Source organism: Anomaloglossus baeobatrachus, chromosome 6, assembly GCF_048569485.1.
Source record: "Anomaloglossus baeobatrachus isolate aAnoBae1 chromosome 6, aAnoBae1.hap1, whole genome shotgun sequence".
Taxonomy (NCBI): domain Eukaryota; kingdom Metazoa; phylum Chordata; class Amphibia; order Anura; family Aromobatidae; genus Anomaloglossus; species Anomaloglossus baeobatrachus.
The window spans coordinates 47503932-47520833 of NC_134358.1; the positions used below are offsets into that span (position 1 = coordinate 47503932).

The 16902-nt window shown below is 42.7% G+C and overlaps 1 protein-coding gene across 1 annotated transcript in view; it reads left to right on the forward strand.

The window, feature by feature from the left end:
- The window catches only part of HAS2 (hyaluronan synthase 2), a 40651-nt gene extending 24211 nt beyond the window's left edge, over window positions 1-16440 (forward strand). The window contains exons 2-4 of the mRNA XM_075316203.1: window positions 2204-2830; window positions 9869-9970; window positions 14696-16440. Of these exons, the coding sequence (XP_075172318.1) occupies window positions 2204-2830; window positions 9869-9970; window positions 14696-15625 (1659 nt within the window). The 3' untranslated portion in view covers window positions 15626-16440. The remainder of the gene's footprint in view (window positions 1-2203; window positions 2831-9868; window positions 9971-14695) is intronic.
- Window positions 16441-16902: the final 462 nt, after the last annotated feature.

The following is a 16902-nucleotide window of genomic DNA, read 5'->3' on the forward strand; positions in this document are numbered from 1 at the left end:
TGAGCCCCAATGGGGACAGTGTTCCTGATGTATGTAAAGCGCTGCAGAATATGTTAGCGCTATATAAAAATAAAGATTTTGTTTCTTTTATTTATATATACATATATATATATATATATATATATACATATATGTCCATAAATACATACATACATATGCATACATATACATACAGTATATATAGATATATATATACAAATTTGTTTATATTCTAGATATAATGATGATAGTACCTGTTCAGATTTATTTTTTATTTTTTTTAAGATATTTAGAAAACCATTTATCAATCCTTTACACTTTATAAATATTTGCTTAGTGTTGACATATCACATAAAATCCCAGGTCTCATTCACACCTCAGTATTTTTGATCAGTATTTGCGAAAACCAGGATTGTCTCCAAAACACAGAACGAGCGTCAATCTTTCAATGATAATTTATCTCTGTAAGTTTCACTCATAGCTTTGGCCTACAAGCAGTGATACAAATAATACTGACCTGTGAATGAGGCTTGAAGAGGTTTTCCCAAGAACAAAATTAATTTTAAAGTTGATTTTAATCAATAGAACTTGGAATAATAATAATTTCCACAATTGGATGTGTTTTAAAAAAATGTTCCTGTGCTGAGTTAATCTTATATATGTGTCCCTGCTGTGTAATCGCCGTGTCTGACCGTACAGGAACATGGTCTGATCATATATCCTGGGCCGGGGATGATGCAAAAAAAAAAAAAAGTATACAGACATTACAGCATGGGATAGCAACTGATTCTTTCTTTGAGATAAAACATTTTTAAAAAACGGGCAGGAAAATGCTTTACCTCACAGAAAGAATCAGCTATAATGTAATGTCTGTATACTCTTGTGTCCTCCCCTGCCCAGGAGCTGTGGTATGATCAGACCATGTCCATCTATGGTCAGACATGGCCATTACACAGCACATAGCAGGGACAAATATATATAAGATTATCTCCGCACAGGAATATTATGTTTAAACACATCAAATTGTAGAAATTATTATTGATCCAAGATCTATAGATTAAAATTAATTTTATTCTTGGGAAAACCCCTTTAAGGGTGGGTGTAAATTGAAAAAATGTTCACAGGGTATGAATACTTTTTTCTTTCTGTGCCATTCTTCTGTTATTCCTCCTAATTTGACAGCTGGGTGTTATGAGTTAGGGGCATCTCCCTGCACCATCTCACACTGTCCAATCAGTGCTGAGAATTTTAGTCTGTGTAGAGACATGCCCCCTTCAGAAAGGGAATGGCACAATCTCACTGTCCAATCAGTGCTGAGAATTTTAGTCTGTGTAGAGACACGCCCCCTTCAGAAAGGGAATGGCACAATCTCACTGTCCAATCACTGCTGAGAGTTTTAGTCTGTGTAGAGACACGCCCCCTTCAGAAAGGGAATGGCACATTCTCACTGTCCAATCACTGCTGAGAGTTTTAGTCTGTGTAGAGACATGCCCTCTTCAGAAGGAGAATGTCACAATCTCACTCTCCAATCAGTGCTGAGAGTTTCAGACACACCCGCTTGGTACAATCTCACTCTCCAATCAGTGCTGAGACTTTCAGACACGCCCCTTTCAGGAGGAGAATGGCAAAATCTCACTGTCCAATCAGTGCTGAGAGTTTCAGACACGCCCCCTTCAGAAGGAGAATGGCCCAATCTGACTGCCCAATCAGTACTGAGAGTTTCAGACACGCCCTCTTCAGAAGGAGAAGGGCCCAATCTGACTGTCCAATCAGTGCTGAGAGTTTCAGACACGCCCCCTTCAGAAGGAGAATGGCACAATCTCACTCTCCAATCAGTGCTGAGAGTTTCAGACACTCCCCATTCAGAAGGAGAATGGCCCAATCTGACTGTCCAATCAGTGCTGAGAGTGTCAGACACGCCCCCTTCAGAAGGAGAATGGCACAATCTCACTGTCCAATCAGTGATTAGACTGTCAGACACGCCCTCTTCAGAAGTAGAATGGCACTGCCCAGTTGTCAGTTTATTCATTTATATTATAGGAGGAATAAACGAGGAACGACACAACGCAGAGTCATAAGAAAAGCCGATTTCTTTTTCACGGGGAATACAAATGATTACTAGAACAGACGAGTCCCGGGTGGTGACTAATCCTGCTTAAGGACAATGCGATGTAATATTCCAGATGTGTAATTAACAAGTCCTGTATTTTTTTTGTCTTTTCAGATGCATTGTGAACGATTTATATGTATCCTAAGAATAATCGGAACTACCCTGTTCGGAGTGTCCCTCTTACTAGGAATTACAGCTGCTTACATTGTTGGGTATCAGTTCATCCAGACGGACAACTACTACTTTTCCTTTGGACTCTACGGTGCCATATTAGCACTGCATCTCCTCATCCAAAGCCTTTTTGCTTACCTTGAGCACCGGAAGATGAAGAGATCTCTTGAAACCCCTATCAAACTGAATAAATCAGTTGCCCTATGTATTGCTGCATATCAGGAGGACCCTGACTACTTACGGAAATGTTTACTGTCTGTGAAACGATTGACCTACCCGGGGATGAAGGTCATCATGGTCATCGACGGTAACTCCGAAGATGACCTCTACATGATGGATATATTTAGCGACATTATGGGGAACGACAGAAGCGCCACTTACGTCTGGAAAAATAACTTCCACGAAAAAGGTCCCGGAGAAACGGAAGAGTCGCACAAGGAGAGTATACAGCAGGTCACCCAGCTGGTTCTTACCAACAGATACGTGTGCATCATGCAAAAATGGGGAGGAAAACGAGAAGTGATGTACACCGCCTTCAAAGCCCTGGGCCGGAGCGTGGATTATGTGCAGGTAGGGTAATAAGTCCGTGCATGGTCGCCAACGCAAACATGTCCTACAATAAAAGACCCTTTGTGCAATCGGTGTAGAGTGTTACAGGATACGCCGGGCCCTCGTCAACACAGTGAACCATTCAGACTATTTAAAACACACCATGCTCCATGAAAGCCGCTCTCCGCCCTGTATAAAAAGAGGCCGAAAAATCTGTAAAGTGAAATGAAAGTGGATAACGTCATCCCGAGAACTGACAGGGGGCCACTGTGATCCTCCCTCCCCTCCCCCAAGCACATGTGTTCCTAGAAAGCCATGACACTAGAAGATACACATTCCCCCAGAACGAGCCACCTAAATATTCCCCTCTAGCCTGAACACACTAAACTAATACTCACTTAGTTCTTAATAACTAAAAATTCTCATCTAGTTGAACTCTGACTGCCAGCTTTACCTATAGTAAGGATGACAGCGCTCCTCTGGGTGAAAAAACATGCAATTCTTTATTCCATCAGTTGTTTTACAGCAACGTTTCGACCTGGTGATCTTTGTCAAGCATGTAGCACAGGCACATAAGTCTTTTAACCAAGGTGCTGTGGACTTTTCTTTGCCAGCCTTACCTTGCCATACCAACCCTAACCCGAAAAAACCCTTTTCCGACTTCTTAGCCTAAAATAAGACACAAAGACTGTGTGACGATGGATACAAAAGGCCCCGTTTATTGACTACAAACAATCAGTAACATTTCATCCATAAATATAGTAATAACTCAATAATAACAACCACCAGAAAAGGAGGGGGGGTAAGTGACGAGCCCCGTTGTACATGATTGCAACACCAGCTCCACCATGTGCCCTCAGCCACACCACACCGGCTTGAGGACACCCAGCCGAGTGTTGCCCAACCAATGTCCCGCTGGAACCCAGCCAAGCAGAGACCCAAATTAACATGTCCCGCTGGGATCCGGCCCAGCAGAGACCCACATTAACATGTCCAGCTGGGACCCAGCCCAGTAGGGACCCACATTAACATGTCCTGCTGGGACTGAGCCCAGTAGGGACCCACATTAACATGTCCTGCTGGGACTTAGCCCAGGAGGGACCCACCTTAACATGTTCCGCTGGGACCCAGTCCAGCAGAGACCCACATTAACATGTTCCGCTGGGACCCAGTCCAGCAGAGACCCACATTAACATGTTCCGCTGGGACCCAGCCCAGTAGGGACCCACCTTAACCAACTATATCATTGCACCACCAGGGGTACTCCTTTTTGCATTGGGTTCCCCCCCCCGCTCTTTGTGCAATCCACTGATTTCAAACACCCCCCTTCTTTCCGCCGACTGCTGCGACAAAGTCGAATCCTCATCTTCTCTCCACATAGATCCCCAGAAATCCCGAAAATTATGATGGTTGGGTGGGACGATTCCAGACGTCTTCCTGGTACCGAATGACCCCCCCCCACAGTTCTTCCCTATATTCTACTCTACAACTGACCTCTCCCTGACCAATCATATGGCCCTACAACTACTATAACCCCACCATCCAATTTCCCGCACAAAATAGATCACACCTATACCCTCTGGCCTAGCATCCCTCGTTAGTCATGTTACCCTCCCTTGAGCCCCTAAAGGGCAGGCAGTTCAGGCTGTCTTTATCGATTGACTTTCAAAGACCACCCCTTATTGTAGTCTTATAGTGTACGACAATACATTTTGAACCTTTACTTACCGAAGATCATGGGGATCTTCAAGAATAACATTTTTGGAAAACATTTTTTTTTTATTTCTTCAAATTTTCTCACATTTTTTTTTACATTTTTTTTTTTTTATATTGCCTTAAGATTCCAAATTCCAGAGTTTGAAAATTTGAATATAAACAGTAATAAACGTTACGGTGATAAAATATATCAATAAATGATTATATCATGAATAGAGATAAGCAGACCCAAACTTTTAAGTTCTGTGCTTGTACCGAACACAGACGCAGTGTGCAGCTGTATATGTTTTATAGTTATATTGTGTTTTCAGCCAGCGCCTGTTCACACCTATTGGATGTGCAGGTCAGTCTTTTTGTATATTTATAGTGCATCTCTTTCTGACTGAGCACTCCGCCCTATAACTGGGCTGTGTTCACTCCCCTTTATAGCTGGATCCTAGCTGCCCAGACATGGAGATTTTTAACCCAGATAGTGTCATTTCAGGTTAGGTTCCCAGTATACAGAGATTACCTTGCCTGGTGACCGGGCTCACATGCATTGGCCGATACATAAGCCAAATATCTCTATTTTAAAATATTCCTATAGCAGTAATACAAAACCAGAGTTCACGTATTCATTGTTAGCAACAGTGTGCAGCTGTATATGTTTTGTATTTATGTACTTATTTACCGAAGATCATGGGGATGTTCAAGAATAAAATTTTTGGAAAACTTTTTTTTATTTCTTCAATTTTTCTCACATTTTTTTTTACATTTTTTTTTCACATTGTCTTGCGGTTCCAAATTCCAGAGTTTGAAAATTGCAATATAAACGGTAATAAATTATATCAATAATTGATTATATCATTAATAGAGATAAGCAGACCCGAACTTTTAAGGTGGGTGATCATACTGAACATAGACTTTACAAAAAAAAAAGTGTTTGAGTTCAGAGTTGGGATGCTTTACGCATCCTGACCAATCGATCGAGCATCGCTGTGCTCAGGTACGCTCGGTGCTTAGCCCAGTGCGAGTCACTTGCAGTGTTTGCACTGTTCACACTGTGGGTAACAACAGCGTGAATGGATGCAGTGTGCACCAAACATAAAAAATGGAAAATCCCCATTTGACCTCCCTCACCTTCTGTCCTTTGCTGGCTGTATGTTGGCAGAAAGCAGAACTGCCAATCGGTGACACCCAATGAAGTTTGGGTTTAAAACAGTACTTTTTTTAAGGTCCGGCTGAACCCGCAGAACCCAAATTTCCACTGGTCCGCTCATCTCTAAATTCTAAATGTATCTATAATAAATTGGTGCAGCTATAGAGGGTGCTAAATTTCCAATTACACCCAGGTCCTGGTCCCTGAAGGACGCAGAAAGACCCTTGATCACATAGGAAGTGACCAATATTAGAAATGAAACATATTCGGGACAGGGGCTCCTTTTATAGATTTAGCATGGTCCAAGTTTCATCTGATATACTGCCTTAAGCCTGCTTTACACGGGACGACCAATTGTGCGATTTCACAATCGATCGTACCCGCCCCCGTCGTTTTTGCGTCACGGGCAAATCGCTGCCCGTGGCGCACAAACTTGTTTAACCCCCGTCACACGTACTTACCTTCTAAACAACCTCACTGTGCGCGACGAACGTCCACTTCCTGAAGTGGGAGGGGCGTTCGGCATCACAGCGTCGTCACACAGCCGCCGGCCAATAGAAGCGGAGGGGCGCAGATGAGCGGGACGTAAACATCCCACCCACCACCTTCCTTCCGCATAGCCAGCGGGTGCCGCGGGACGGAGGTAAGCTGCTGTTTATCGTTCCCAGGGTGTCACACGGAGCGGCGTGTGCTACCCCGGGAACGATGAGCAACCGGCGCCATTTCAATTAAACGAGATTACGAAACCGAGCGACGAGTACACGACTCACGATTTGTGAGTGATACTGCATCGCTCGGAGGTGTCATACAGCCCGACGTCGCAAGCGATGCCGGATGTGCGTCACAAAAACCGTGACCCCGACGATCTATCGCACGATAGATCATCTCGTGTAAAGCACCCTTTACTGATGTATCAAAAGGGGTCCTGAGATAGGAATCCGATTCTCCATCCGGCCAAAGAAGAGTCATGGATGTCGGCAGGCAGTTGGGGTTCATAGTGTTCCTGGCCACAGATTTGCACCATCTCTAATCCTAAAGTCATCCTTCCAGGGGTCAAAACTGCTAATAAAAAATAGCGCAACCCTTTATAGGTTTATTGGTTGCCGTAGGTGTAGAAACTCGGCACTCAAAATCAATGTGAATATTGGTTTTTATTGTGAAGAACTTGTAGGACCAGCACAGGCAGAGATGTTTCTGTCAAAAGACCTTCATCAGTGTGTGGGCAGGGGGTCATCAGAAAGTATAGTAGCGTGACAAGTGGTGTAGCTGGGTATGGCGCAGCGTCCACCGCTGTCTATGTGGCACATAAAAAACACTATTCACATTGATCTTCAGTGCCAAGTTTTTACATCTACGTGAGACGGTTTTCGACCCTACCTGTGCACCACCCCAGAAGTGCCGTGTGTGTCAACTGACTATTGTTTGACATAGACACAGCTTATTTTTGAGTCTAAGGAGCAGATAGGCACAAATGCCCCCACACGATCATTATTAGGCAAACACCAAAATGTCCTATGGTAGAATGTTCTGCTCTTTAAAATTGGCGTCTTTAACTTCCTCATTGCGATTCGATATACACGGTTGACGTTGCATCCAGGTACCAGCAGATCTTGTGCACAGTCGGCCGGTACGGTGCTCCTTCTTCAATAGTGCACGTTTCCTATTGGTCCTATCATCTCCATGATTTCTGCCAGAACCTTTCACGTGGCCATCGAAGCAATAGTCGCCTCCACTTGCAAAGGTGGAAAGTTCTGAAAAATGCCCTTAAAACTGTTTACAGTATTTTTTATATCTATTTTATTTACGTTTTTACTTTTTATTATTTTATACATCACTTCTTGGTGATTTTCAATAAGGCGTCAACTAAATTTTTAGATTTAGTTCTAGAAAATACACTGAAAATATTTTCCTGCGTTTACAACAAAGCCGTCCTTATTTTTCGTTATTAAAAAAAACTGCACAAAGATGAAACACATGTAGGGAATGTTTCTCCGAGCTACATATGGCCGACACTCCTCTCTTTTAACTCCACAACACCTGAATTTTGGCAGGATCGTGTAATGTAAGTTGAGGTCAAGTCGCTTTAACCCCATAGGCCCCAGACGGCAGAGCGTCTACAGCCGCCATGAGAACGTAGATTACGGTAGATTTGCTCGGTTGTTTGGCAAAGGTGAAAGAGAAAATATTTCCTCTTGAGAAAGTCGTTAGTCCCGAATCCCTTGGCACGTATCACCTTCCAAATCCATTTGACTGTCTCCTAACTATGAGTCAGGCGGGTCCTGTTATCCCCCAGGATCCTGTTGAATAGGGAGGGTCTCCTTGCCCCGGCACACAGAGTACATCTGGTGAAAGTTTTTTTATTTCTTTGCAGTGTTTGACGTTAAATATGTGAGTTTTCTAATCCCAAAACAGTCTAAGTGGCACTTTTCCAGGAAAACGAGGTTCTCAATGTAAGGCAGGATTTTCGTTGATGACTTTTTTTTTTCTGCCTCAACAGCTGATCATCTCATACTTTTTGAGCAGAAAAAAAAGAATCATGCCTTCTCTATTGTAAGTTATAGGATGCAAACGGAAAAAGCCCATGGGTTGTACGGGGAGTCAACGTCTGGAAATATTTATATCTAGCTGTAGACGAGGAATGATCTGGAAATGGAGCAACTTTGCAAATAGTTTTCATAAAAAAATGTCCTTCTGTTTGGTGTATTCCGGTACGATGCAGACCAGTGAGCTTCCACGGCAAAGGTGCCCAACTGTTGGCCAAGCCTTTGTTAGGCTGACAGCTAGCTCCTACCCTCACCTCAGTGGGGAAAGGGGTGTAAGCTCCTCTGGCGGTGGCTTATTTTCCATGAAAATGAAAGAATCGGGCATAGAAATGTGACAAGCTAGATATAGGAGGTCATCAGTCAGGAGGATTGTCATGAGGTGGTCAAGTGGTGCTTCCGAAATCCCCTTTTGTTCTTTTCCAACTAGCAAGTGCATGACCAGACTGTTGAGTTATTGTTAAACATAACTACCGGTATTCATCTCCTATGATCTGGAAGAGTAGATTGTTCGGTGGTCACTATGTTTCACCTTGGAATATGGATCTGATCGGAATTGATATAGCTTGAAGTTGTTTGTGACCAGTAACCACAGAAACACATAGATCTGCATAAGAGCTTTATGCCCCCCCAAAAATGTAGAGATTGGGGAATTAAAATGGTTTGCACAATTGCTATTGAGTTCTTGTTAGACATAACTACCGGTATTCATCTCCGATGATCTGGAAGAGTAGACCTTTTGGTGGTCATCATGGTTCACCTTGGAATATGGATCTAATCGGAAGAGGCATAGCTTGAAGTTGTTTGTGACCAATATCCACAGAGACATATAGATCTGCTTAGGGGCTGTATACAAAAAAATGTAGGGAGTGGGAACATAAACTTAAAACTTAAACTTTTTGCTAAATTGCTATTGAGTTATTGTTAGACATAACTACTGGTATTCATCTCATGATTAAAAAGAGTAGACCATTCGGGGGTCATCATAGTCCACCTTAGAATATGGATCTGATCGGAAGCGAAGTTCTTTAACCAAAATGCAGATTTTGTAAAAAAAGGACACCCAGTACCTTTATAATCTTAGTGTCGGGTATCATTTGTCATCTCATGTACCCATTGGACGCTCTTTAGGCTCCAGGTCTTCAGCACTTCTGATTGGTTGAAAAGTGCAAAGAATTTAACAAATGGAGCATTTTTCTCCCATTTGGCACAACTGAGTTAATTTATTTATTCCGATACAATATTCTGTTCATTTCAGCCAGCGCCGAACAGCTGCAAATATTCTATTTTCCCGAGCAGTGAGACAGCAATAAAAATGATACAATAAGAGCCTGTTGCTGAAAGCGGAGTTATCCCATCAGCGAAACGAGACATACAGGACAACGTTAAAGTTTTATTTCTTCTTCTTGATTCCATTCCAACACGAAGATGTTCCCACAATACGCAGCACCTGCGACGTCCAACTGTCTGCGTCATGGGTCATATATCCCAAGCCTGATGCTCATCCGAAAGACAGAGCTCACAAAACAACCACAAAAAATCAGGCTAAATAAAATAATATAAAAATTAAAAAGATCAAAATAAAACAATACTTTTTCGTATTTCTATTTTTATTATTACATTTTTATCTTTTTCTTACCTGTGTTTCTTGTTTGCTTTTATTAGGTGTGTGACTCCGATACAGTCCTCGATCCAGCTTCGTCTGTTGAGATGGTGAAAGTTTTGGAAGAAGACCACATGGTTGGAGGAGTGGGGGGAGATGTGCAGGTACATTTTTATTATAATATTTTTTTTTAAAAAGTTGTTACAGTCCAATCTCGGGCAAAATCAGTTTCCTAGTCCTGAATTTTATGTATCTACCCTGGGATAAGGCAAAGTGGTTTTCTGGCAGGGGCAAAAGTAGAGATGGTGGTCCAGATACTGTGTGCCAAGGGAGGTGACCACAAGTCATTTTGCCTTGAACATATATACATATGGTGCTTTGGCAGCAAAAATGTTGGCCCCATGTGAACAAAAGCCATAACCCTCATAACTTAGCAACCTACATACATGTCCCATCACCCTGTAGTTGTATGCCTCTAGAAATTATTCATAAAGATGAGACATTCCCCAAAATTTGGGGACAGGTTGAGTTTGATAAGAAGGAAAAACCAAATTATAAACCCAAGTTTAAATCATAAATCTAGATTATGTTAAGATTACTTAGTCTATGACTCTGGATGTGTCTGAAGAGTTGGAAAATAATAGTTTAAAAGGGTTGTCTACTACTAGGACAACCCCTTCTGATTCCACGTTTCCCCCTGGTAAGATTAAAAAGCCTATACTCACCTCCCGTATTGGTACCGTTCCAGCGGTGCTGTGGTTTATCTTCTCAGGGTGTTGGCTTCTGTCTCCCTCCCTTTGGACCAAATGAGTTAATCAACAGGAAGTTGCTTGTTTGGTCCGAAGGCGGGGAAAAGGAAGCTGGTGCTGATTGATCGCAGGGCTCATGTGAAGTCACAACGACATGTGAGCCCTAGGTAAAATAAAAACGCCTATACTCACCTCCCATATAGGTGCCGTCTCAGCAGTGCTGTGTTTTATGTTTCCAGGGCTCACGTTGGGCTGTGACATCACATGAACCCTGCCTACAATCAGTGCCATCTTCTGTCTTACCGCCTTCGGACCAAACAAGTTAATTAACAGGAAGTTGCTCACTTGGTCCAAAGGTGGGGAGTCAGAAGTCGGCGCTGATTGCTGGCGGAGCTTGTGTGAAGTCACAACCCCACGTGAGCTCCAGGTAAAATAAAAACGCCTACACTCACCACCCGTATCAGTGCCGTTCCAGTGGTGCTGTGGTTTATGTTCTCAGGGTGTTGGCTTCTGTCTCCCTCCCTTCGGACCAAACAAGTTAATCAACAGGAAGTTGCTTGTTTGGTCCGAAGGCAGGGTAAAGGAAGCTGGTGCTGATTGAACGCAGGGCTCGCAAGAAGTCACAACTCCATGTGAGCCCTAGGTAAAATAAAAATGCCTATACTCACCTCCGGTATCGGTGCCGTTCAAGTGGTGCTGTGGTTTATGTTCCCAGGGTGTTGGCTTCTGTCTCCCTCCCTTCGGACCAATTGAGTTAATCAACAGGAAGTTACTTGTTTGGTCTGAAGGCGGGGAAAAGGAAGCCGGTGCTAATTAAACGCAGGGCTCGTGTGAAGTCACAACGCCATGAGAGCTCTAGGTTAAATAAAAATGCCTATACTCACCTCCCATATCGGTGCCGTTTCAGCAGTGCTGTGTTTTATGTTTCCAGGGCTCACGTTGGGTTGTGACATCACACGAACCCTGCCTGCAATCAGTGCCGTCTTCTGTCTTACCGCATTCGGACCAAACAAGTTAATTAACAGGAAGTTGCTCATTTGGTCCAAAAGCGGGGAGACAGAAGCCGGCGCTGATTGCTGGCGGGGCTTGTGTGAAGTCACAACCCCATGTAAGCCCCAGGTAAAATAAAAAAGCCTATACTCACCTCCTGTATCGGTGCCATTCCAGTGGTGCTGTGGTTTATGTTCTCAGGGCTCACGTTGGGATCTGCCATCACACGAGCCCCTCCTGAAATCAGCGCCAGCTTCTGTCTCCCCGCCTTCGGACCAAACAAGTTAATCAACAGGAAGTTGCTTGTTTTGTCCAGGGAAAAGGAAGCCGACACTGCTTGCATGCGGGACTGCAAAGTCAACACCCTACGTGAGCCCAGGGAAAGCGAACTATGGCACTGCTGGAACAGTGCCAGTACAGGAGGTGAGTATAGTATATTTTATTTTCCCTTGGGAAAACGTGGAATCACAAGGGGACGTTCTAGTAATGGACAACCCCTTTAAAGTGAATCTTTCTGATGGTTCTTACTATTGAATCTGAGAGCAGCATGATTTAGGGACAGACAGATGGATTCCAGGGATGTGTCACTTAGTGGGCTGCCTTGGTGCAGTTTTGATAAAATCCCTGTTTTCCCTGCTGTAGGTATAGCAGTACTATGAATTATGAGCTGAGTATAACCCCACCCACACCACTGATTGGCAGTTTTCTGTAAACACTGTGCATTACCAGTATGCTGCCAATCAGTGGCGGGGGCGAGGTAACACAGATTAGATTGACTGCCTGGCACGCAACACCTAGTCCTGCAGTGCCAATCTCATGCTAATAAAAACCCCTGACTTTATTGAAATTACATCAAGTTGCTGAGCTAATGACACATCCCTGACATCAGGATCTCTGCCTCTACATTACGCTGCACTCAGATTTAATAGCATAAAAATGCTGACAGATTCCCTTTAAAGGGAGTCTATGAACACAAAATGACTGTTCAAACCAAGCTCAGGTATTTGGTGCATCCTTAGCATGGCCAAACAATTCAGTGCACTTTCTCCTGTTTTCCACCTATCTTGGTCCCTTTCTTCCTTGATTGACAGCTTTGACTTTGCAGAAGCCAGACAAGAGCAGAGATAATGGAAAACAAGTAGGCAGGAAAGAGTACTCGAACTGTTTGGCCATGACAATGATGCACTGATCGCTTGTGCTTGGTTTGAACAGTCTTTATTTTCTGCTGACAGACTCTTTTTCCTGGTTCCCGCTGACACAAAAAAGGTCACTGGTGCAAGAAATACTCATAATAGATGGGTGGTCCTCAGTGCCCATGAGCTCTAGGTTAGTCATTAGGCCCAAGGCAAATTCCAGATCACATGCGTGTCACCTTTTCGAAAATGATGAAGTCCCACCGGTCCTATATTAGGTCTGGCCGCCGATTACTGCCTGTAGAGATGTCTGACTGTAACCCCAGCCCGGTTGTGTAGCCTGTCAGAATCTCCTTGCTGGTTTTGGCCAGCTTTGTTCCTTTGAAAGCAATACTCCGTGTAGTCACTTGGATGATATGGTGCTTGCTGAAATTCTAATTTACGATTATCCCGAGGACCGGCAGGAAGTGCAGCCCCGCTAGACGAGCGCTTGTGCTTTTACAATTAAGATAAAATATGACCAATGGAGGAGGAACACTTAGATGTTCCTTTTGATGTTCTGCTCACTGGGCTATTGTTCCTTTGTCTCACACATATAATTTAGTCTGATGCCGTTTTCATCCAGAGTCATTATTTCTGTATTACATACCATCCGTGTATTTGGATCGGATGTGTAATGCCTTTGTATATTTTTAGATTTGTATTAGTTCCATCTTCTAATTATACCCTTTACGTCCATGTCAAACTCATAGTTTTAGTATCTTAGATACAAATCAAATGACTGTACCCAAAACTGAAAAATTATTCTTAGAAGGTAAAATAAAGCACAAATATATGGCTACTGTCTTCTCAAAATATTGTAGCTGCAGTTTTACACATGATTAGTGATGAGCAAATAGTAACTATTCGGATTCGGGTTATTCGTAATGAATCCCAAAGTACTATTCCGGTATTCGTCACCAGTAACGGGCGTAACTCAATTCAATGGGGAACCTGAGCATTTTTCTTGAAGATTTTGAAGAAAAATTCTTGGGATTCCCCATTGACTTGCATTAGGTTCGTTATTCATGACGAATATCAAGACAGTTCTTTAAGATTTGTTACGAATAATTGGAACCCGAATAGTTGGTATCCACCTATCACTACACATGACCTGTAGGACAAAACAATCACTGATCTCGGGGAGACCAGCTAGAGAAAACACTGCTGGCAGCCAGCAAAGGCGCTCAACACAGTGAAATCCTAGGTGCATTTCCCCCTGGGAAGTATGCAAATCAAAAAGGTCCGTGGAGCCTCTGTTAGGAGTCTCGACATTGAAAATAGCCAGATATCCCTCCGGGAAGGACCCAGCCAAGGAGTGGCTCTTTTTAGGAGACCACCATAACCACCATAATAAGTGGCCCTTGGCTAGGAACTTCCCGGAGGGATATCTGGCTCTTTTCCATGTTGAGACTCCTAACAGAGGCTCCACAGACCTTTTTCATTTACATACTTCCCAGGGGCAATGCACCTGATTTCACTGTGTTGAGCGCCTTTGCTGGCTGCCGGCAGTGTTTTCTCTGGCTGGTCAACCCGAGATCAGTGATTGTTTTGTCTTGTTTGTCTACTAGGCATTGCTCCCACCTAGCCAGAATCCTATTCCACACTTATGAGGGGTAATACCCCGAAGCAGATGTCTGTGGATGGATACCTGGCCTTGGTATTTCCCTTGTCATAGCTTTAAACTCCTCAAGAGTTGGATATTGACTAAAAGGGCCACTTAATATGGTGGTTATGGTGGTCTCCTAAAAAGAGCCACTCCTTGGCTAGGTCCTTCCTGGAGGGATATCTGGCTATTTTCCATGTCGAGACTCCTAACAGAGGCTCCACGGACCTTCTTGATTTACACATGACCTGTAGGCAGATGTGGCGGTATTGTGGTAGAAAGAAAGCATGTTTTCTTACCTTGCGTAACCCAAGACATATTCCTTATCTGGTTTTCCCCATCATTTACTATTTTTTATTGTTTTCCATCCAGATTTTGAACAAATATGACTCGTGGATCTCCTTTCTAAGTAGCGTGAGATATTGGATGGCCTTCAACATCGAGAGAGCCTGTCAGTCCTACTTCGGATGTGTCCAGTGCATAAGTGGACCTCTTGGGATGTACAGAAACTCTCTGCTACACGAATTCTTAGAAGATTGGTACAATCAAGAATTTTTGGGATCCCAATGTAGCTTTGGAGACGACAGACATCTGACCAACCGAGTTTTAAGTCTTGGCTATGCAACCAAATACACAGCCCGATCCAAATGCCTTACTGAAACTCCTATTGAATATCTAAGGTGGCTTAATCAGCAGACACGTTGGAGCAAATCCTACTTCCGTGAATGGTTATACAACTCCATGTGGTTCCACAAACACCATCTATGGATGACCTACGAAGCTGTGATCACCGGATTCTTCCCATTCTTTTTAATTGCCACTGTTATCCAACTCTTCTACCGGGGACGAATATGGAACATCTTGCTTTTTTTGTTGACTGTCCAATTTGTTGGCCTGATCAAGTCTTCTTTCGCCAGTGCTCTCCGAGGGAATATTGTTATGGTTTTTATGTCGCTTTACTCAGTTCTTTACATGTCCAGTTTACTACCTGCCAAGATGTTTGCCATCGCGACCATCAACAAAGCTGGTTGGGGCACATCGGGAAGGAAAACTATCGTTGTCAACTTTATAGGGTTGATTCCTATAACCGTTTGGTTTACAATCCTTTTGGGTGGTGTGGTTTATACCATCTGGAGGGAAACTAAAAAGCCATTTGCAGAATCTGAACAGACAGTTCTCATAATCGGTGCAATACTTTACGCTTGCTACTGGGTGATGCTATTGACTTTGTATGTGGCACTGATCACGAAATGCGGCAGGCGGAAGAAGGAACAGCAATACGACTTGGTGCTTGACGTATGATGATACTTCAATTACCTACATAGTATGCAAACTTATCAGAAATTTATCGAAAAGCCTTAAGAGACTTATTTTTTATTTCTCTAGGAGTTTTACGGACATGAATTCATGTCCTTAAGGGAATTGCAATACTGCTGCTGGGACTTGAACAAACACTAATTGTGGCTCATTTTCACTTATCCAATGCCAAATAGTTGAACACTTTCGAGAAAATGAAACACAACTTTTGAACAAAGCCTCTCCTCGATTTTCGGGGCAGGGCTTTTTTTGTGCACTTTTAATATTGTGCATATGCCTGACAGTGTTATGTTCTATATACCTCACTGGTCATGCTTATGTCAGGGTGGTCAAGGCGGAAAGGAGTTGGAAAGATTTCTAGGCCTCATACACTATAGGATCTTTTCTATTTTTCCTCTGGGAAAGTTCCTAGTAAGTGGGCCAATCGGCTCTAGCAATACAATACAACTTTATTTATAAACTTTTTTTTATTTTTTATTAATTTTAGTGATGGCTCTTTGGTCATCAATTATAAAATGCCAGACAAGCTTTAAATAAAAGCCTAATGGCTGATGCTGTATTTTTATATTATTGTATTAATTATGAATTTTTTTTATTTGTATGCCAATGTTTAAAGTTTTTACATATTTTATATTTTACATATCTGATAAATCAATTGGTTCTCTATTGTTTTTTAAATGTTTTTTTTTGTTTGTATGTTTGATTTTTTTTTTTTTAACTGATACTGGCCAAAATGTGAAACTTTATAACAGTTCATGTTGTTCACCAAGAAAAGAATAAAATAATTATTTGTACATTTATGTCTGATTGTGTTCATGATGCTAATGGCAGCCAAAGCTTTAACTTCTTTGTTTTCTTGTTGGTTAAGATTTTTCAGAAGGGTTATTCTCAACATTAAAAATTATCACCTATCCAAGGGTAGGGGGATATATTGTGAAGTTTTGTTTTTTTGACTAGGACTGGCCCACCGGAGAACCGGAGAATCCTCTGGTGGGCCCCATTACAGTAGTACAAAACTTACCACCCCCAATTTAATTGGTATTGGACACAATACACTTGTTTCACAATGTATAGACAAAGGAAGGATCTCATCATTTATTTTACAAACTACCCAGTATATTATTAAATAGATGCATAGGTACATGGGAGTGGAAATGAATCTCTCCATCTTCTCCTATCCTGTGTGCGCTGATTCTCATATGCTAGAGAATCAGATCACAGTGAATGATTCTCGCTTCACGTTCACAGCAGAGTTTGAGCCA